The 22,720-nt window shown below is 41.9% G+C and overlaps 1 protein-coding gene across 3 annotated transcripts in view; it reads left to right on the forward strand.

Annotated features, from left to right (window-relative positions):
* Positions 1 to 3,979: 3,979 nt before the first annotated feature.
* The window catches only part of RSPO3 (R-spondin 3), an 87,563-nt gene continuing 68,822 nt past the window's right edge, over positions 3,980 to 22,720 (forward strand). For 2 of the 3 annotated variants that reach the window (XM_086707777.1, XM_025925761.2), the window contains exon 1: positions 3,980 to 4,595. In XM_086707777.1, coding sequence (XP_086563903.1) covers positions 4,499 to 4,595 — 97 coding nt within the window. In that variant the 5' untranslated portion in view covers positions 3,980 to 4,498. Of the gene's footprint in view, positions 4,596 to 12,756; positions 13,263 to 22,720 lie in introns of those variants that run through there. The other variant, XM_086707776.1, reaches the window with a different exon arrangement.

Raw genomic sequence — 22,720 nt, forward strand, 5'->3', positions numbered from 1 at the left:
CTGGGCCTATTGAATTAAACACAATTCTGTAAGTGAAAGCTGTGATGTCACATAACTAGAAATAGCACTGACATTTGCAATTACAAGACTGCCTTTCTTTTTTGGATATATTGTCATTATTTTCAGAGCTAAAAGGCACTTTGGAGATCATTTAACTGAATTCTCTCATTTTTCAGATGAAGAAACCTGAAACCTAATGATAAATGCAGAACAAGAACTTCACCTTGGTCCCTAGATTGCTAGTCTAGTGCCCTTCTTACTGCAACACACAGCCTTTTTATATTAAAGCTCTACAATCAAAAATTTCTGAGGTATTAAATTCTTTATAGTAAATACTACTGGATATTCGCTTTTAAATGAGCTCAGCAATTAGCTTATTTGTGAAAGAAAGAAGTTTTTAAAAATAAGGACACTAGACAGTGCTCACCAGTTTTGTAAGTGTCCTATAACTTCATCTGGGAGGAAGAACATTCCTTCTTGTTGACAGAAAGTAATCCATCATGGGTCTTGACTTTCTCATTTTCGTAATGCTATATAACCATTTAATCATTTTTTTAAATTGCTATAATAATTCTGTCTTCTTTATTTCTTGCTCTAAGAATAGTAGCTGTCCTTCATCTGCTAATTTCAATGGCTTTTAAATGCTGCCGTCTGCTCTACATTTCAGGGATGACCTCTAGCTGTGTCAGTTACCCCACCAGCAATACCCTGTTTCCACTTATTCAGATGCCTCCAGATCTGAGTAACTGGAGAGCTGAGCATTTTCAGGATCTGCATGTTAGCTCTGTGGTATAATGACTGATGTCAGCCTGAACTTTGCCAAACATCTCTCATCACTACTAGCTATATCCCATTCCAAATGATTGGGCTTGCTCTCTTTCTGGAGCACACCCCCTTTCACATATTTGAGTATGGATTCAACAATATGACAATCATTTTCTTTCCTAAAATGCCACTCCTGCCATGGACAAAAATAACTTGTTACTGTTGTCACTGCCTGCTAGGGGAGGTGGTAAAGGGGAGATGAGAAGTTGTAGTAACTAGTCTGGATTTGTTTAGTCCCCCATCTTTATCCAAAACTATTCTATTCTCCTGGCTGCCTCCCTTAAACTCCTGGTTATCCAAACTCCTTGGGACTTGAATGTTTTCTGGAGAAAAATAACAAGCAAACGTTGACTTCTATGCTGAGCCTATGGCTTGTAACTTGCTTTAGGCTTGGGCCCTGGAATACATTGGCAGCCACAGACTTCTATGAGTGTCATTTTATTGATTTATAAAAAAGGGTGGGGGGTACTATGTTGCACAAAATAGGCCATGGCATGCTTTCCATAAGTTGCTAGGACAGTTGAGGGAACGGACGACTCAGCCAGGCAAGTAAACACACGTTTAATAGTACGGTAACATGGATCAAGAAAAAGTTATTCTAAAGCATAGCGTCAAGAGAGAAAGAATACACTCTCCATTTATTTAATGTTTTCCTTATGTTTCCTCAGAACAGTGCTTATTCCTTGACAAGCTTTCCCTGCACACAGCATCTAGTACTTCTTTCCTGGGATAGCCCAAGAACTGCAGTCTGTCTCTGTGCTTGTTATTTATTTACACTGCCATTTATATTCTCATCCAAACTAACATATGTCTGCACAATACAGAGTGAAAAGTACATGTCTTTCTTCATGTTTATTTCCCTGAAGTTGTTCACCAAATTGCTTTTTTTTACATCCCTTTTGCAATCTCATCCCATCCGGCTCAAGTATCCCGGATTAGAAAGGCCGTCTCTGGAGTCCTTTTCAAAGGGAGCCTCCCACAGCCTTTAAATCCCCCACATTTTATGGTGCAGATATTCAGGATCTGAGGTCTTAAGTAAGAAGGAAAGCAAAGCTGACTGGGACGGTCACAGAAAAATAGAGTAGCTTCTTGTTTGGATAATCATTATTGGAAGTGTCCTATTATCTGTAACCTTTCTGGTTCAAAGTGATAAACTCAGTCATTTGCAACTGGACATCATGCAACAGATAAAAAAGGGTAGTATATGTGTGTGTGTGTGCACACGCACACGCATGCATGCATGCAACGTACAGAAAATACAGTGCCACCAGAGAAAGAAATGTGGCAAGTGGCAATTCTTAAAAATAAGTCAAAAATAATCTTGAGGCGGTTGTTGTCTTCCCCATAATATGAAATCTAAAGAAAACTACATCTAACTTCAAAATTCCACTACAGGTATAAAAGTAATTAATATTTAATTAAGGAATTAGCCGGTAAAAGCCAGCCTCTCAGTTTCTACTTTTTGGCTTTTTAACAAGAATGTATTTTATGTTCCTTTCCTTTTGCTTCTGGGCCACTTCATCTCCTCAGTCCTCTCCTCTGGGATGTATAACAACTACACATTGACGACTTCAGAGACATACAATTTGAAGCACTGCAAGCTTGCAAAATGGGATGGGTAGGAGCAATGACCTTTTTATCCCTCTCATTTATAAACACATAAATAGAAGACAATCCAGTCTAGGGATTATAAATGGAGGAAAAAGAGAGAAATACAAATCTTACTTGCTTCCCAGAAAGGCTTTGGCTATATTCCAAACCTAAATTATTTGAGCATAACAGTTAGCAAGGTGTATATGAGTCGGGGACTTTTTCAAAGTGACCTCTCAGGGGCTGTGTAAACTGTAAGGTTATAAAGTATTGTCTTTAGGATATTATTAAATACAACTACCTACTAGTTTATATTAAAATCACTTTGGGGGCTTGTGACTCTAACTAAATCCTTCTTCAGTAACTTCTGGAAGCTCATCGACTTGTGCTAGTGGAGAAAAGAGGTGGGAAGCTTACCACTGACTAATAACAGCCAGAGTGTATATCGCTCAGAAACGCCGGCCCTCGGTTCTCCCATCCCTGGGTGGACCAGCGAACCTTAGTTTCCAGATGCCATGCGGCCCTCACCTGCGCTGGGAACAGAAGGAAGTAGTGGACCCTCCCCCAAGACTGGAAAAAGTCTTTCCAAATATCATTCCCTGCCCTCTAGATGAGAAACCACACTGCACAACAGATCCTCTCAAGATTGAGAGACGGAGGGTGAGGCAGAGAGCACGCGCCAAGCGAGGGCAATCAGACTGAGGAGAGAACTGCCTAAGGGGTGGAGGAATCTTCCAAAGCAACAGCAAAGGCTCAGTTTGGAAGAAAGCCTCAACACAATTGAATGTCCAAAGGGACGGTCCTGAACGCACACACCGCTGGTTCCTACCCACTCCGGGCAGGTAACGCGAGGGCGAAGTGACCGCCAGCGCCCAGTGAGCTCCTCCGGACCAGCCTCCTGGCACCCAAGTGCAGCTGCCTTTATTGAAAGGAAGAAAGAAAGGGAGCAAAGCTACAGAGAGGGTCTTCAAGAAAACTGGAAAGGAGTCCGCAGATAGAAACCCTCCGGCGATCTGCCTAGGTGGCGAGGTTAGAGCTGCCTTGGGGCCAGTCTTTGAGCGCCAGCGCTGGGGGCGGAGGCGCGAGGGAGCTGGGGAGCTCTGCCCGGGAGAGCGGGGTGCGCCCAGCCTGGGGCCGCGGAGAGTAGCGGGCTCAGAAGCTGGGGGCGGGGGTCTGGCGCCCGCCGGACCTTCGGCACCAACACTCCCAGCGCGAACGCGCACACCTCTCCCCGCGAGAGCTGCCTTCTGAGGGGGCTCTCCTCACCACGCTGTGCCTCCCCCACTCCCCCCGGCTCGCGTTCTCCGCCTTCTTTGCAGTGTCCAGAGATGCTCCGTCGCAGACCCGGGACCCCTTAGGCGCCTCTTCCCGTCCCTCTGCCAAATCGCAACGCCTGTACTTTTCCAGCTCCCTCTTTCCCTCTTGAAATTGAAAGTTATTGAGGTCGCTCAGGGTTGTTGCTCCAGCAGTTTCCTTCCCCGCCCCCGAGCTCCCCCCGCCCCCCGCAGCCATCCCCCTCTTCCCCCTCCCTCGTCCCGTCCTTCCCTCCCTCCCTCCTTCCACCACTGGAGCGGCTCCTACTCGCGAACAGCAGAAGCAGCTCGGGGTCTCTCCGCCGCCCCTTGGCCATGGCCGCGGTGCCGACGGCGCCCGCTCCCCTAGGATCCCCGGGCCCCCGCCGTTGCCGCCGCAGCCACCGCAACCTCTGAGCCCAGTGGGCCGCCGCCGCCGCCGCCGCCCCCCGCCCGCCCGGATCCCACCCGCCGCCGCCGCTCACCATGCTACCTGCGGCCGTCCCGGCGAGGCCGCTCGCTGCTCGTGGAACCTTCGCTCGCGGTGTTGACAGCCACCGTTGCGGAGCCGCCGGGGTCCAGGGCTCGGACAATTTGAAAGTACAATAGTTGGTGTCCCTGCACCCGACCCGCTTCGTTTGCCATCCCAGCACGCCTATCGGATCTGCGGGGAGAAGTTGTCCGCTGCTTGCGTTCTCCCTCTCTGTACGCCCAACACCTACCTATATTTCTAAAACATTTAATTAACGGAAGAAAAAGGAGAAAAGGAAGGGAAACATTACTGGGTTACTATGCACTTGCGACTGATTTCTTGGTTTTTTATCATTTTGAACTTTATGGAATACATCGGCAGCCAGAACGCCTCCCGGGGAAGGCGGCAGCGAAGAAGTAAGTGCAGTGTTTTTTGTTTTTGTTGTTTTTTACGCGTTTGCTCCCTCCCGCTGCTTTCACCTGTCGGGTCTCCTAGCCTGTCCAGAGTCAGCTCCCAGCTGCAGCGGTCCTCCCGCCCAGCACCCCACGCCTCCGGGAGAAGGCGGTAGTCCAGGCTCCGGTATTGACGGCGTCTCTCACGCCTTCTCGCTACGCGCCCCTGTCTTCCTCCGCATCCTCGCGGGTGCCAAAGCGGGCGGACCGGGCGCTAACGTGGCTCCCGCCCCCTCGTGACTTCAAGTTCGCGGAAAAGTTCTGTCTTTCGTTAGACTAGCTCTAGGTATTTGTGCTTTCCTTCCGTGACTCGGGCGGGGGCCCGAAGCCCCAAGCATCCCAGACGCCCGACCCGCGAGTTGCCCCTGGCCATGAATAAGCGCCGGGGGAGGCGCGGCCGCGGCGCTCGCTCACCTCACGCCGCCGCCTCGGACAGGGAGAACTAGCTCGGGTTGCGAAGAGCTCGCGGGGCCGGCCTGGGAGCCAGCGAGCAAGCGCCTGCGCGGCCGCTACGCGCAACCGCGCACGGAGAGACCAGAAAGGCACGCGGGACGCTCGGGGTTCGCGTGTCTGCGCGCTTGCTGAGCCATTCGCGATTCCACTCCGCCGGCGGGGTGGGGGGTGGGGGGTGAGTAGGCACTGCGGAACCCGCCGCTGGGAGCCAGAGGTGCAGCGTTTCCAGTTACGATCTTGCCCGTCACGCGTGAGCGCTTTTACCGTCTCAGGCTCTTTCAAGGGTCCCCTGGGGCAGACGGGGCCAGTGACGGTGGGGTTCCCCCCAAAGACTTAGGCTCGCCTCCTAGCTGCCCCTTATCCTGACTCCTGTTCCTTGGACGGTTAGCTTGTGAAGGCGTCTTAAAACAGTGCCCTGGCTGGAATTAAACAGGTACCCCCAGGGCACCCTCAACACGGGCTGGTCTGTCTGAAAGGTGGCGTCTTCCAGAAACTAGGAGACAGGCGCGAGAATGGCACGTCTCCCTGCGCCCGGGTAGCCCGGTGCGCTGGCGTCTGTGCCCCCATGGGGAGTCTGTTCGCAAATAGCAGGGCCGGGGGCGACCCTGGCTCCAGCGTGGGGGACGCTGGTAGGGTCAGGGAGGGAGAAACCTTCCCGGAGCTCGCCGGGGGCAGAGAGCGGCGCTACTGCGGTGGCCCCTCGGACCTCCGCCGCGGGGGAGCCAGTGACGCTTGGCGGCGACGCGTCAGGCGCGCGGACCCTTCTCGGAGCGCCGACCCGCGAAGCCTCTCGCGGCGGGCGCGGGCGCAGCGCAGAGGACACAGCACAGGCTTGTGTGAGGTGGAGATTTAGTAATCGCTTCTCTGCGCTGTCTCTGCCCTGCCCCTGGACGTGAGGGTCCCCTGAAAGCTCCCTTTGTGCCACTCGCCTCGGGCAGACAAGGTCTGATTCACCTGAAACTTGCCTTTAAAAAACGTAGCTGGGCCCAAGCGCCAGGGGATCCGGCTCGGTCTCACCCGCCTCTGAGATCGCGTAGCAAGGGGCAGGAGGGCCCAAGCTAAACATGTCAGGGCACCCGATTTATTATTCTTGGCCTCTGAATGGTTTGTGTTCTTCGTAACTCCTCCATCCACCCTTTCAGTCAAGACGTGCGGCCGCCTCACAGAAGGAACGGCCTGGGGCTCGAGCCTTGCCCTTGCGCCCTGGTGGTCCCTGCCTCCTTTCCTCCTGGGGATGGGGCAATCTCGTCTCTGGTCGGTTGGGAGACGGATACCGGGCCTAAAGGCAGCCTCTTGCTTTACACTGCTCTTACCCACTACTTCCATCACCCCACCAAGGACCCCAGGGGCAGGAGCTGCACAAATTCTGGGGCGGGACAGGGTCCCGAGCGTCAGTGCAGAGGTGCCTCTGATTGCTGTTTAAGGACCCCTGTTAATGAAGGAAGACACAGGAGGAAAAAACTGGCCATCCATTCGTTCCTGCCTCTCCCAGCTGACCCTCCCGCCTGCCCCCCGAGGACAAGTGTGCGGGAAGCTGCCCTGTGATGCAGCCCCAAAACTGCGGAGAGCAAGGGATGACGCACCTCTAGGCTCATACTAGGAAGAAATCACAGAGTCAAAGGGGGAACTGCTTTCCGACTTGCCTTAACCATCTCAAGGCCAAGTCAGAGGCGCCCTCTGGTTGTGTAGCGGGGATGAGAGAAGGAGTGGGTGGCATTGGGTTGAAATTCCAATTATTCTGTGGGAGTGGTGCTGGGAGAGAGCTCCCATAACAAGGGACGCTCCTTGCTTCTTAGCCCTGGAGTCGGCCTTGGCGGCTGGGTTTGCTGGTGCAACGCTGGGAGAGGGGCGACCCCTTGCGTCCTCTGAGGAGACAGACGAGGCTCCTGGCAGGTGCAGTATGATTTTTTGGAGAATCTGGAAGGAGTGGAGGGTAAGGAGAGATCTTTGTTAAATGTCCATTGAAACTCAAGGCCAAATTGCGTGTACATATACTCGTTTCTTTGGAAATTTGGGAAGGAAATGTGTAAAACTTTTTTCTTCAATTACGGTCTAGGGGAAAAACTTTTATGAAAGATAAGGTAGTAGTCAAAGGTATTTTAGGAAAAAAATAAAAAAGCGGTCCTTACTATTTTTCCTAAGAGACAGCTAATGCTAACATTTAAGAGTATCCTTTTTGGCCTGTAGTTAAATAGCTTCACTTTTCTACACTTTTAAAATCTTAACTAAGGATACAAGAGATAGAAAATTAAGGTGTAAGGGCTGTTTTTTTTTTCAAAGTTTTTTAAGTGATCTCTTGAATGTTTTAGTAGAAAAGTTTCTTGCCAAAAAAAACCACGACATTTGTTTGCAGTGTTAACTATTGTGAAGTGTAAGGGACCATGGTTAATCCTCAGATGTAGCAGATGAAGTCACATTAGTATTCTCCTGTTTTCCTGACACAACTGCTGTACCATTTGTCTGTACTTTGTGAAAACTAGTGATCTTTAAACATGAATTGTGTACTTTAAAAATATATGTGGAGTTATGAGTGCAACAGATACACAATAACCTTTTTTTATCTATTTGGATTCATATACAGCTTCTAGAGATGACTAACTTTAATTTATTTAAGATAAGAATGAAATGCAACTCTTACTTAAAACTCCCAACCAGCAATGTTTTCAGAGGCAAGGCTTGGCTTTAAGTACAGTGCTAAATCAAGAACCCAAATCCAGTTCTTAACTCATTTCCAGCTCAGCCTTTGCAACTTAGTACAGTCAGCTTCTGAGTTTCAGATTATATGCTAATAAAATTAAAGGTCATATCTACCATAATGGTAATAACCACAATACCTTACTGGCACATTAAACTTTCACTTGAATTATTCATTCAGACCCCTAAGTAGTAATGTGAAGTGCGGGCATTAATATTCCCATTTTACAGAGAAAGAATCTGAAAAACAGACTAAGTAACTTATACAAAGCCATACAACTAGTAGGTAGAATTTGTCTCCTGCTAGTTACACTACCTGCTGATCCATGTCAGAGAGAAAATGTCAGTTTTTTCAAGTAATAAATCTGATGGTCTCCAGACCATCATTTATGCACTTTGTCTGAGGAATAAGCTGTTCTGGTTGACTGGAGATTTTTGGACTGATACTTACATTAGCAACCAACGTCAAAAAATTAATTATTTAGTAATAACAGTAATAACGTATACTAATAGTGAAGCTTGCTAAATATAATAACATTATTTGGTTATTTAGAAGACATTGTAGGATCATATTATTCCAGAAGATTATTGTTAGAAACATCATATGCCTTTGTAGTATACATCTATTAATTGGATTTTAATTGTCGGGATTCTAGGTACACACAAGTTGTGAAAAGCCATTGCGTGCATAATAATTACAAAGCTTCCATTGCACAATCTGCGAAACTTCTAAAAATATTTCATAAATATATCTGAAATAAAGGAGTAAGAATACAGGACAAATAATTTTAATGGTAAAAAAATAAAAGCCATCTTATTAGAATACTCTGGCCATTGCTCATGACATTGTTTTGGATGTGGAGCCATTCTTTGGGATTCTGATACACTCTTGGTAATTACATTGCTAATTCTAGTAAATAACTTATAGGATAGAAAAAATATTTCATTCTACTTTGCATTTGTAGTATTAGTTTTGAATGGAAACATGTTTTGGATATTGGCTACGATGCGTTTTCCTATCTGTCTACCCTTTGTTACCAGTCTACTTTGTTTTTGAGAGAAACATTGTTTAATAGATGGGAGACATGAGTAAAATTTGCTGGAGAAAATATATTCTGCGACCTATCATGTGATATCTATGAATCAAAGCAACAAATTTAAACTCGTAGGCAGTAATGGCAGTATCTAAAGACACTCAAAAGACATTTATTTTTGTAAATTCTGATATAGTCACTATTATACTATCAGAGTTATTTCTTAAAATATCTTTTTGTTAACTATTTTAATTCCTTGTTTATTACTTTAATAGAAGGATTTTACTTAGAACATTAAGAATGATTAATTTTTAAATATTGTGTTTTTAATCCCGAGCTATTCCATGAAAAGTAATTAAGAATGTAAGAATGAGTGTGAAATTGACTTAATATCATTTCATTGTTCCTCTAAGCATGAAATATGAACAGTATTCCAACTTATAAGTAGAAAAATTTTGCTAGATCATTTCTCCACTAAATATTTTACACGTAATTTAATATTCTACAAATTAGGTCTCCAGAAAGCAATGAATGGAACTTAAAACATGTACTTACATTTGATTTTCAAGTTATTGTGGGGAAACCATACATGCCACGATACTGCAAAACAAATTTATTAGTCATTTGATCATTTTAGACTATTTCAATCTGGACAGAGATCTCTAGATTGCTACTAAATATCTAAAAATATTTTCCCATTAATATTTTAATGCAGTCATTCTTTTAAATTCTATGTATATACTGTGTACAGTTGTCAGAACCTTAAATGGAATTAAAGACCAATGGTCCCTCTGAAATTGTAAGAATGAGGTGTCAAAAAATAAAACTATTCTACATATTGTTATTTCTTAAATCATCTTTTCCTGCTTTATCTCCATCTAAATGTTTCATTTTGGATGTTGTCCTAACCTTTCTTCCTGTTTTCCCACTGTCCACTCATCCCACCTCCCAAAAATCCTTTTCCAAGTAGTGAATTCTTGAAATGCCATCAGAGTGGGTATTATATTTCATGAAATGTAAGATTCAACTTTGGTTACCATTAGGAAAACATCATTCAGTTCTGAGAGCATGGTAAGGATCATGCAAGACAGTGTGTTGAAATTACATGTTTTACTTGGTTAGAGCTATTTCTTCTCTGAACAGTGCATTTTACATTGGCATGCTTTTGAGAATGATCATTTGAAAAGTGTTGCATCATAAATTATATAGACTTTTTTAGCTTGCTTTTTGATTTTGAGGGGAAATGTGGATTGCTTTCTTAATTGTGGATTTTTTTCTTCAGGTTTAAAATGATTGGATTATCTTAAATTTACCATCTGTTGGACAACCTAGTAAGTTTGAAATGCTTTGCAAAACATGAAGTGTGAAATGTACATCTGTAAAATTTACTGCCCATTTTTTCTATTTATTTAATCCCACCCATCAGATATTTCCATTCAGGAATATACTAGCATTCTGCTTAAAGTACTGATCCAGCAATACCAAAAAGAATGGAATGTTCCATTCTCAAGGATTGCGGGGGTGCTGAGAATGTTTAATGTCCAAGTGCCATTGAGTACCATGAAATCCCATTTTCTGCTCCAAAGACTTTGCAACAATATGAAACTTTTGAGCAAAATACCTACATTTTCACATTTGAAAAGTTTGAATAATTTCAAAAATTCATTTTAAAAATACAGTTACAGGTGCCTCTTATAAGAACATTTCTACTTTCTTTGTTATCTTGGCAAAGGATCTAGTTGCCATCTGCTGTCACTAAAATTCTTCTGGAAGTTTTATAGAGAAAATTCAGTGGTACTACAGAATATGATTGCCCAGTTAAATATGTATTTAATAGCTTTTAGCTGTCGTTATGCCTTATGCAAAAATCTAGTCCAGTCTTCGAAACACTACCTGATTGGCAGTCCATCTGACATTTAAGAATTTGATGAGTAGCAAGCATCATAAATTCATGGTAGAGACTGGGACCTAAGATGCAAATGAGGGAGGGGCGCCTGGGTGGCTCAGTCAGTTGAGCCTCTGGCTTCGGCTCAGGTCATGATCTCGCAGTTTGTGAGTTCGAGCCCCGTGTGGAGCCTGCTTCAGAGTCTGTGTCTCCCTCACTCTCTGCCCCTACCCCACTCATGCTTTGCCTCCTTCTCTCTCAGGAATAAAAAAACGTTAAAAAAAATTTTTTTTAAGATGCCAATGAGGGAGAATCCCCAGGGTGTGGTGGAGAAAAGTAGACTGGGAAGTAGAAGAACTGGATTCTAGATCCAGCATAGCTACTAATATTTGGATGACCCAGGCAAGTCCCTTTACCACACTAGGTTGTAAGTCCTCATCTGTGAAATAGGGTGGTTGACTGAAAATTTGTAAGTGATTCCTACAGTCTCTTCAACTTATCATCTTTTGGCTTGAGAACGTAAATCATGGCTAGGGAGTTAAACAGTTCTTCTAAACTTAGTTGTCCTTTTCAACTAAGTTTAGTGGATGAAGATTGAGAATGCAAACAACTATAAGTATTTATTTATTATAAGCAAATGCATATAAAAATTAATTTGTAAGTACCTTATCAAAGTACAGACTGAATTAATTATGATATTTCATTCTTCACAATTTCTAGTGCCCCAAAACTATAGCCATAGCACCAGTCAGCATACTCAGTCTTCAGCAGGCCTATCTTGTCCTTGAGTCTTGGGGTACCTGGGGAGCTGGTTTGGAATGTGCTAGAGAGATCCTGCAGAGCTCCCCTACCATGGCAGGCTTTCAGAAGTGGCCTGTGCTGGAATGGAAGAAGCAATTACAGTGGCCCAGGTTTAAGATAATAAGGCCCTGTGTTATGATAGTGACTGATTGAGCAAGGGTGTGTATACAGCACATATTTTCTATTGATCGAATGTATAGGTCTTGGCAACTAATTGGATATGAAGGGAAAAGACATGGACACATTTGGCGGTAAACTTTGTAGTATAAGGACTCAGAATTGGGTGAATGGAAAAGTAATGGAGATGAACAAAAAGATGGGAAAGTGAGAGAAGCAGACTGAGTAGGAAACTTATTTTTCTTTTGAGCTATGTTTTGTTTGAGGGCCAGTAGAGCATCTAGTAGCTCAGAATCAAAGTTTCAGAGTGTCAGGGCTGAAGATAAGTATTTTGCAGTCACATAAAGGAGATAGTTGAATGCATGAAATAAAGTCTAGTGGTGCCGTATTTATTATTAAAAGGGTTTGCATAGCTGACACTGAGACTCACTCTTATTGGTAGAATCAAAATAAGATTAAGGTACTTTCTGTATTTTAAAGAATCTAATATATCATTATTAACTGCAGCTTCTCATTTTTATAAGAGAATGGTCACTGAGCTGCATTTTTAAAAATTATTTTAGAAAGAGAACACAAGTTAGGGAGAGGGGCAGAGGGAGAATCTTAAGCAGGTTCCATATTCAGCGTGAAGCTAGACTTGGGACTAAATCCCACAACCCTGGGATCATGACCTGAGCCGAAATCAAGAGTCAGATGCTCCACCGACTGAGCCACCCTGGTGCCCCCGAACTGCAATTTTAATTTGCCAAATCATGCAACTGGACATCATACTTGGAAATCTTATCACCTGTGGAACTGTCTTACCTAGCCACAGATCACAGGAGACTTAAGAAACTTTATGATAATGAAAGATATGTTCCCATAAGGTGTAAAAAATGCTTTTTAAAAAATCATTCCATTGGGATCTCCTCATAACAGCATCTCCTCATAACAGTGGCCTTCTCCTTTCAAGCAGATTTCTCTCCAAATTGTGCTCTCTTATAATCAGTGGTTCTGAGGATAGGGCGGAACTTAAAGGAGCCGAGTCCCTCTGGACAGTGTGTGGATTCCCTCTGCAACATCTCTTCTGTGTAGTTACCCAGCCCTAGTAACAGCTAGGACCCCACCCTCTTTCTCCTCCTATTCAATTTTGACCTTGTGTATCAGAAACAGGTAGTGTTTTCCAGTGTGTCTGTTCTTCTAGTTCTCTTCTGAGCACTTGGCTTGGGCATAGGATTCAATTAAGTTATGTTAAAACATCTTTCTAAAATGAATACACAATAATGCAATGCACTATATTCACTCCTAAAAACTGTCCTCAGAAAACTAGCTGGTAAGCATATTTATAATTATACCCCAATACAAAGCACATTCCTGAAAGCAAGTGGTAAAGCAGCCCCCATTTTATAACCACATAATACAAACCACCACCACACAATATAAAATAACAGAATTTGTGAGATGCTTATTTTAGAACACTGTTTTTTTAACATATGCTTGATAAGTTGGTAAGAAAAAGAGCAGCTATTTTCTCATTGTTATGTTCTTTTCTGATTCAAAGGGACGTCACAGGTATGAACACAGTCATCTTGATAAAGGCTTTCACAGAAGGAAAGGCATATTGGTCACATTTTACTGATACAAAAGAGACAAAAATGTCACACCAAAGTGAGTGTAAATGCCTTGTGGCAAACTATAGTTTCGTAGTCCTCAGACCACTGTTATATTCATATATTTTTTATTTTACTATACATTTATACTTATTAACATGAGTGTTGAGATACTGATTATTATCTACATAGCTGCCATGTTTTGGGGCACCTGAGTGGTTCAGTTGGTTAAGCTTTCGGCTCTTGACATTGGCTCAGGTCATGATCTCATGGTTCATGGGTTGGAGCCCTGCATCGGGATCTGTGCTGACAGTGTGGAGCCTGCTTAAGATTGTCATTCTCTTCCTCTCTTTCTGCCCCTCCACAGCTCGCTCTCTCTCTCTCTCTCTCTCTCAAAATAAATAAACTTAAAAAAAAATAGCTGCCATGTTTTAATCACCCGTGAGTGCCAGATCCTGTACTTGATGTTTTTGCAAATGTTATCTCATTTAGTGTTCACACTTACCCTGTAAGGAAGGTACCAATAGTCTCATGTTAGTTGCCTAACAGCACTCAACAAAAATGTGGTGGACCTGGGATTTCAGCCCAGGTTTGCTTCCAAAGCCCATGTCCTTCCCTGATTTCTTCACATCTCCTCGACTCCTGGGATTATTACTTGGGCAGTAATAGGTGTATTTTCTCAAACCTCAGCTCACCTTTTCTTTCCCTTACTCTCTCTTTGCTCATTTTTTTCTTCTTCCTCCTTTAATAAACCACAGCTGCTTCCCCAACATTTACTATAGAGGTCATTTCTGGTGTTTTAGTACTTTCTCCCACTTCTCTTTCTTTATTTCTACCCCTTTGCTCCCTTTCCTTAAATTTGCCCTACTGATGGTTTTTAAAAATAAAAAGTTGTTGATTTTTTCATTAGAAGCAATAGAGTAGCACATCTTATATGAAATACTTTGAGATTATTCTTCTCATGTACCGTGTGCATATCCAGGAGAAGATTAACTTAGGCATGAGGATGTGGGAAAGTCTATAATTTTGCAGTTAAATATCAAAAACCTTTTATGTAATTTACAAGCACAATAGATATTTCACTGGCTAGTTTTTGTTTTCCAGAAAAGTTATCTTTACGGTGTTTCATAAAATCTGCTAGTTACATTACTTTTACCATGAGTATTAACAGTAACCTCCACTCCAAATTCTTGCTTTATGGGCCTTGGTACAGTGATTTTCAACCCTGATTTCAAATTAGAATCACCTGGGGAATCTTTAAAACAAAACAAAACAAAAAGCTAATGCCAGACTCCACCCTGGGCCAAATGAAACAATCTCTGGGGATGGGCCTGGACAGCTGTATTTTCAAAAGTAGCCCTGGTGATTCTAATTTGCACCCAAGACTGAGAACTACTGTTGAACCCTTAATTCAAGAGTAACTATTACAGGGGCACCTGGGTGGCTTAGGTTGGTTAAGCTTCCCGACTCTTGATCATGGCTCAGCTCATGATCTCATGGTTCGTGGGTTCGAGCCCTGAGTCGGTCTCTGTGCTGACCCTGCAGAGTCTGCTTGGGATATATTCTCTCTCTGTCTCTCTCTCTCTCTCTCTCTCTCTCTCTCTGTCTCTCTCTGTCTCTCTCTCTGCCCCTTCCCCACTCTCAGGCTCTCTCTCTCAAAAATAAATAAGTAAACATTTAAAAACAAGAATAACTATTACAGCCAAGCAGCTGTTAAAAACAATGCCAGTTTCATGGGGGTCAGACAGAAAAAATGCACTTGTGTGAGGCATGACAAGAGATGAGATATATGTCCTCTGAGCAGGTAGTAGTTTAAAATATACAAGTAGTCTGAGAGCCCCATATTGTTCATCAATAGAGTATTGTTAATTAAACCTGTGGCACTGACCAGAACACACCAGACTATCTGACAGAGAATTGTTTCAGCTGAAGAGTCTAAGAAAAGAGAGCAAAGTGCACACAGTAGGACACGGTAGTGTGTTTAACACTGACTTCACAGGGCAAGAACATTGCTGCTGGGCGACGTGCACCCAGAGGAGAGCCTGCTTGCTGCTGAACTCCTCCGTGGGTGAGTGAGGCAGTAAATGGATAGAAGATGGGGTATCAGCCATACCAAAATTTTTTTTCAAAGCTTCTTAATAATAAACAACTGTTTTCATGTCTTACCAAGTGATTGGTAATGTGCCCTCGAGCCCTTTTTGTTTTTAGAACACACGTAATGGTTAGAAAACTGCCTAAAAGAAATAAACATTCCTTTCTTTTATAGTTTCAACAATTGCTGACTAACTTTAGATTGACTACTGTTGGTGAGTAAAATTACTATAAATAGCATACTTTAACTCCATGTTAATGGGTTAAGTTTTGTGGTAGGTTGTTTACTTATGAACTTACTGCTTTTTACTTCTGTCCTAATGTGCTCTTCTGTGGGTGGTTATCTTCATTACATCTCATCTATTATTCTTTTCCAGTCAATGAAGGATTTTCAAACCTTGTCATAAACCAGGGAAATCTCCATGTAAAAGTGAAGTGGAAGTCTGGGCTTCCTGTCAGACTTAATTCGGCTTGTTAAGGGGGCTCCTTGGGAGAATTTGGGTTCTAGTGAGTCACCAGGCCAAATCCCAATAACCACAATTGCCAAAAGTAATTAGACTGAGGAAAGCCAGGCTTCTTGGGAGGAGGGTCATCACAGCACACTCGAGCCATTGCTCTGTGGTCAGACCTAGTTACTTGTCCCTAAGGATTGGGAGCAATCATGAGTTACAGAGAGCAGGAAATCCACCAGAAAACAGTGCTTTTCCACCACTTTTTTTTTCTTCAATAGATTATTCACCCTAAGCATGCAAGAGATGAAACTGTGCCACTGGCATACACGGTATACACCACAGTTCATGTCACCATCAACTTGACAACTACTTTGTCTGCCTGCAGGGGTGCATTTGCACACACAAGGAGCTCGTGCTGCTCTGCAAGTACTCTCCTTCCCATCCTCGGTAGATGAGAAGAACCTAAAAAGCTTACTCTGAGGCTTTGTAGAAGAGGTGTCTGATTAGGATGGGAAGGGAAGAGATCCTTGTAAACATCCTAAGTTCAAGTTAGATATAATATTACTGAAGTAACATTTGGAAATAAGAAAATCATAGTACATTTCCAGGACAGGGGTTCTAAAACCTCCAGAGCTAGGAAAGGGCCAAGAGTACACTTACAATTTCTTGTACTGAAAAGAATACCACTTAGAAACATGATGCCATAGTAGCTAAGGAGAAGTTATCAATAAGTGGTGCTCTGATTTTAAACTTGTAATATGTTAGAAGTTAGAAGACTGCTAAACATTTCTGTAGGAAAATATTCACGTAACACAAATATATCTGTGCTTAATAACCTAAGTGAAAGTTCACCTTTGAAATTATTGGCAATTGCCTCAAATATCCAAAAAGGATACTCTGTCACTCTATGTGATGGATCTTTAATTGTACAAAGACACAGAGTTCCCACTGTTCACTGTCCTTAAATGGGGGGAAGTTTCACATTCTTTTATGATTCAGAATAATTTCAGATTATTTCAATACTTCTGTGACTTTGGATCACTATCTCTTTTTGTTTAAACATGTGGCTGGGAGATATTGCTTACTTTAAATCCGTAGAGAGGCAGGCAGTCAGATTCTTTTTCTGGCCAGCATTCTCTGGCAAGTGGCAATGTCCAGGTAACATTTGGCAAATAAACCTTGGCCTCATGCACTGTGCACCTTGAAGAGATACAATGACCTCTAGACAATATGATATTACCAATTTGGTAGCACTGTATATTTGATTTTCTTTGGTCTTGAATTTGACTATGAGATAATCTAAGAATAGAAAAATTTAATTTTTGGAAATTTAGCAGCAGAACTGTGACCTCTATTTACTTGTGTCACTACCTTTGGATGGCATGTCATTTCTGCCATGAAATACAAAAGATAGAGACAAATGCTGCTTGGCCACAAGCTATATGAGCACATACTGAGCTGCTGAATATTTGTTTCTTACAAAATTCAGTCTTGTCTTTCTAATTTATGACCAATTTGTTGACCTAAGTCCAAAAGGGCCTTCATTACTATTTGGTAACAAGAAACCCCACAGGTGGCATCTTTAGCCACCCTGACCTCTATTCACCCACTCACTTCATGCCATCCTCAGAATAACTCTTGAGGTATCTCTTAGCCTCTTCCATAAAGAGGAGGCAGTCTCTCTTTCCTATAGCATATTTCTGAGACATCCACCCAGCTTTCCAGTTCTATCCAGGGCTTGATGTAGACCCAAGCTTTTAACAGAGATCAGTGGGATTTCCTAGGAAGCCAGTTAGACTTACAGGATCTTGTCGATGCATACTTGGCCCTGGTATCAATAATCAATAGCATGTGCCATTCTACCCACTACTGAACTGAGGTTCCAGGGCCCAGCCCTGATTCATATCTGTTTTCAGACTTGTGAGCATTATGAGCCCATACGTCAAAGTTTAATTTCTGATAAATCAAAGGACAGTTCCAGGAAAAGAAATTCCCAACCATTTCAGGCTACCACTGCCATTTTCAGCATCCATGTGCACATCTCACTGAAATTCCAGAAATTCATTAAAAACTGCCTCTGAACTTAATATATTATCCATACTATAAATGGAGAATGTACAAGCCCAGAAACCTTTATGTAATAATTTTTAACCAAATTACTAAATTAATAGGCTGAGGGGCAAAAGTACTATTGTTCTTCAGGTAAGAACACATTTTAAATGAAAATTGGCAGGATTTTCCAACGTAGGATATTTTCTCTACCCTACCCTAGCCCCAAATCACTTCCTCAAACACTCTCAAAATTCTAAACCACTACGAAGATGAGTTGAACAGTCTTAATTTTAGAATCTTCCAAAGAAAAAAACAAACACACAGACAGCCGAGTTAATTTATAAAACACTGCTGCATTTATCTTGGCAGATTTCAGTTCTCTCCTGTCTAACTCTTGCATGCTAACTCACACTCAGCAATTCATGGAACCAACAAGTCATTTCTATGTATTAAGCACATTGGGAACTAGTGCACAGAATAAGTCTGGTGCTTCTTCTCACTTCTTGTACAAGTTTCTCTTCTCGTATACAATTCATTTACTGGGTCTCTGAAACCTAAATAATCCCTTTACTTTAAACCTGAAGCAAATGGAGAGTCATTTTTACAAGAGCAATAAATGAAAGTGGCTGTTGAGATACTTTACTTGAATTGGTCTGCACACTGAAGTACCTTTTTGTTAATACAAACCCTTCATATTCTATCAAGCAGCTCCCTGAAATTCTAGGGCTGCTTAAAATTATACGACCAGAGACCAGGAATCTCCCCTCCCCCTACCAGTTCCCTGCTTCTGGGAGTATGCCAGCAATTTTGCAGGATTCATTCTGACAACTGTTCTGGTGTAAATATTTAGAGAAATCCTTTCCATTAGAGATTAAACAAAGTGTAAGTAACTGCTCCTAAATGATAGATCTTATTAATGTTTGCAACAGCAGGCCTTATGCTATCTGATGCACAGATTCCAATACACTGGAAAAGACTAAGGGAAAAAGAATCAAGACAGGAATTACATGTAACTGTATGTAATGTGAACTGAAAAATATTGTCTTAAGTTGCTGTTGTAGAGACATGGTTTAATTTGCACAGAATGTAGGAGAAATGAGTTAATTTAAATTGAAAATAATAAAAATTTGCTACTGGTGTTTTAATGGTTTATAAAAGATGGGGGGGGATGGTAATTACAGATCTCTTTATCAGCAGGTTCAAATGCAGTTCTTAGCTATTTCTCCCTTTCCCTCCAAAACAAAGTAATAATAGATCTGAGATCCTATCTGATATAAGCTCTGGTTTATATATTGTTAAAGATTATTAGAAGGGATAACAGCTGGGCTCTAGTGCTTATACAAATACCACTTGTTAAAATAGGGTGGTACCCTACCTCAGGGGGTAGAAGCACACTCATGTTCCACTTCTGTGCCTTCCTGTTTGCATGGCATTTGGAAGTATTTATTATGTGCTAAGGGATAACACAGCTAAGTAATTTAAAGCATCAGAGCCTTCACTGACTGAATTTAAAACTAATTCTACACTATTGATGATTACTATCATACTTGACTAGAAAAGGTATACATCCTGTAGACTAGTTATTGTTCCTCTTGCCTTTGATGATTTAAGGCCTCCACTATAATCTAAAAACCTTTAATTTTAATTCATTTCCTTCACTGGTATCACTATCTAAGATTTCTCATTAATATACGCAGTTTGCCTTCTTTATAGGAGTAGGATTTTTTTAAATGCTTATTTAATGTTTATTTATTTTGAGGGAAAGAGAGAAAGAGTGTGAGAGAGGGAGGGGCAGAGAGAGAGGAAGACACAGAATCTGAAGCAGGCTCCAGGCTCTGAGCTGTCAGCACAGAGCCCAACAAGGGGCTCAAACTCACGAATGGAACTGTGAGATCATGACCTGAGCCAAAGTTGGACGCTTAACCGGCTGAGTCACCCAGGAGCCCTGGATTTTTTTTCCCCTGTGGAAAAGCACTATGATGCTATGTAAATAAAAAGATGTAAAATAAAAAGATGCTATGTAAATAATGTTAAAATATCTGCAGTGGGGTTTTACTTTTCCTTGTTTTGCTTCAATCATGTAATAACAATCATTCACTGCTGAGTCTTTAGTTGAATGCCACTTGAATCCTACATTCATCCAAATTTAGCAGAAAATTAATAAAAAGATACATACTTTTAAATTTTTTAAAATGTTTATTTTTGAAAGAGAGACAGCACGAGTGGGGGAGGGGCAGAGAGAGAGGGAGATACAGAATCTGAAGCAGGCTCCAGGATCTGAGCTGTCAGCACAGAGCCCTATGTAGGGCTCGAACTCACAAGCCATGAGATCATGACCTGAGCCGAAGTCGGACGCTCAACCAACCGAGCCACCCAGGCACCCCAATAAAAAGATATTTAAGGGAGAAGAAATGGAAACTTCATAACCTTCATTGCAGAAAAATAACATCTTTCTAATTGCCATTTTTAGACCTAGATCTTCTTGAGTTTGCACTATAGTTCAAGAAATCCCAGATTAGGGGGCAGGTAGATTGTTTTCTAATAATATTCTGCTGTATAATTTAGAAAAAACATTTAGTCTACGATTCCATTGCACACACTATAAAATGAGACTCATAATCTTTCACTTATCTGAAAGCAGGAGATGTAATGTGAACTGCAAAATATTTCCTCCAACAGGAAAATCAAAGAATTCTGCCTTTTCCTTCTTGTAGCATGCTGTTCCCTTAGGTAGATAGTTGTCTGTCACAATTTCAGTATGGACTTAGGGCTTCAATTCAAAGGCATGAGTTTCTCCTCATACTTTCATGGAGTTTTTTAGACCATAAGTTTTTAAAGCTAACCAGTGAAAAAGAAATTCTATTGGGGAAAAAAATAGGAGGAAAAATTGAGATTAAACTTAGTCCTCATTGAAACAGCATAAATTCATTCATTCAACAGCCATTTATTGAACATTTAGGATGTTCTGACATTACAAAAGTGAGCAAAGCACACATACAACCTGCCTTTGTGGCATGTCACAGTGGTTAAGGAAAGAAAATATAAAACTCGAATTAAACATTATTCAGCTGAAGATAAATCAGAGCTGTTAGACACTCTTTCCAAGCTGTATAGCATTTCTTCTTAAGGCTTGTTTAAACAGAATTGGAAATTAATGAGATCATTCATAAATGAGCCAACGCACATTCAGATTTTTCTCTGAGAAGCGTACCAGATAGCATGTGAAGAGTGAGGACGAAGCAGGAAGGTGGAAGGAAGATCAACTGAAAACACTGGAATTTATTGGGCCTCCCAGTATTATCTTGTCTGAAAATTTATGACCAATGAATAAGAGCCATCGTTTAGCATGACATTTGTGACAATCATAGGAAGTATGCTATGCGTACTGTAAACGCAGTTGGCATTGTTAGGTAAAGCTTGTAATGGAGTGGCATAGTTTAGCTGAGCAAATTTCCATTTTCAGCACATTGACTAATTTCTATAGTTGAACTTTCCCACTAGTTCCCTAACTGGAATTACTCTTACCAAACAAATATTAAAATATTGTATGTTTAAAAATAGTGCATTTTTGTCCATCTCACAGAGGCATTTTTCAAACCTTTTATGGTAACCCCTTGACCACTACATGGAACATGTAATCTGATCTGCTTAAAGCACCAGTTTGGTAAACTCATATCAACATGTTATTTGGATTTCTTATGTAAGTCTGCAGATGACCTTTCCTAACATCAATTGACAGCTTTAAAGATGTCAGTTGCCAGAATTCAGAGCCTTGAAAGTAGCATGATCCAATTCTTTTCTGTGTGTTATTGCTAACTTGTGAAAGCTTTTGAGTAAAGAAAGGTAAATATCCAGGTGTTTTTATATGTATTATCTCTTATAAACCTCACAACAATCTCACGATATAGTTTATTTTATAAGTGAAGAAACTGAGGCTCAAAACCATTAAGGAACTGGCCAAAGTGACAGCCAACAATGGTACAAGTAAGAGTATACCCAGATCTTCTGACTTAAAGCACAGCTTTCCCGTTACACTCTGCTTTTCATCAAGAAGAGAAAGCCAGAGAAGTTTTAAATGGAGAGTTCTCTCTACAGCTGAGATGGTACCACAAATGGCTACTCAGACAAGAAATGAACTGGAGAGAGAGTAAATTGCGTTGTCAGCAGTGGTTGCTTGAGGAGAGCAATGAGAAGGCTTTAAGTTGTTTTTAAAGCAGGGGCCTGATAAGATCAGAACTATTGTTCTTAAAAGATCACTCCAGGGGCACCTGGGTGGCTCAGTTGGTTAAGTATCCAACTTTGGTTCAGGTCATGATCTCACGGTTCATGAGTTCAAGCCCCGCGTGGAGGCTCTGTGCTGACAGCTCAGAGCTGGGAGCCTGCTTCATACTCTGTGTCTCCCTCTCTCTCTGCCCTTCCCCTGCTCACACACTGTCTCTGTCTCCGTCTCTCTCTCAAATGTAAATAAAAAATTTTTAAAATATATATATATTTGCATATATATATATTTGTGTGTATATGTGTGTGTGTGTGTGTGTGTGTGTATGTATATATATATATATATATATATATATATATATATATATATATAGTGTAATTGCTAAATGGTAGCAGTAGTGGTGGTGGGAAATGGAAACATATGAGCTGTCTTGGTTAAGGATATAGAATCCATAGGGAAGAGTGTGTAGAGATGGGGTTCCTAGACTCCTGGCTTTAGCAACTGGATTGGTGCCATTTCAATAGAAAATACTAGAGAAGGAGCACATGTGGATTTGATATACAGCATGTTTTCATAGGTAGGAAGATTTCGGGAAGCAGTGTATGCAGCATAATCCCCTCATATTACTTAAGAAGAAAAAGAGAGTCCAGAGAAGTAAGTCAGTCGACTGAAGTCACTTTGTAGTGGACCAGGGAGTAGAAA

Source organism: Puma concolor, chromosome B2 (assembly GCF_028749965.1).
Source record: "Puma concolor isolate L17-30 chromosome B2, mPumCon1.1.hap2, whole genome shotgun sequence".
Classification (NCBI taxonomy): domain Eukaryota; kingdom Metazoa; phylum Chordata; class Mammalia; order Carnivora; family Felidae; genus Puma; species Puma concolor.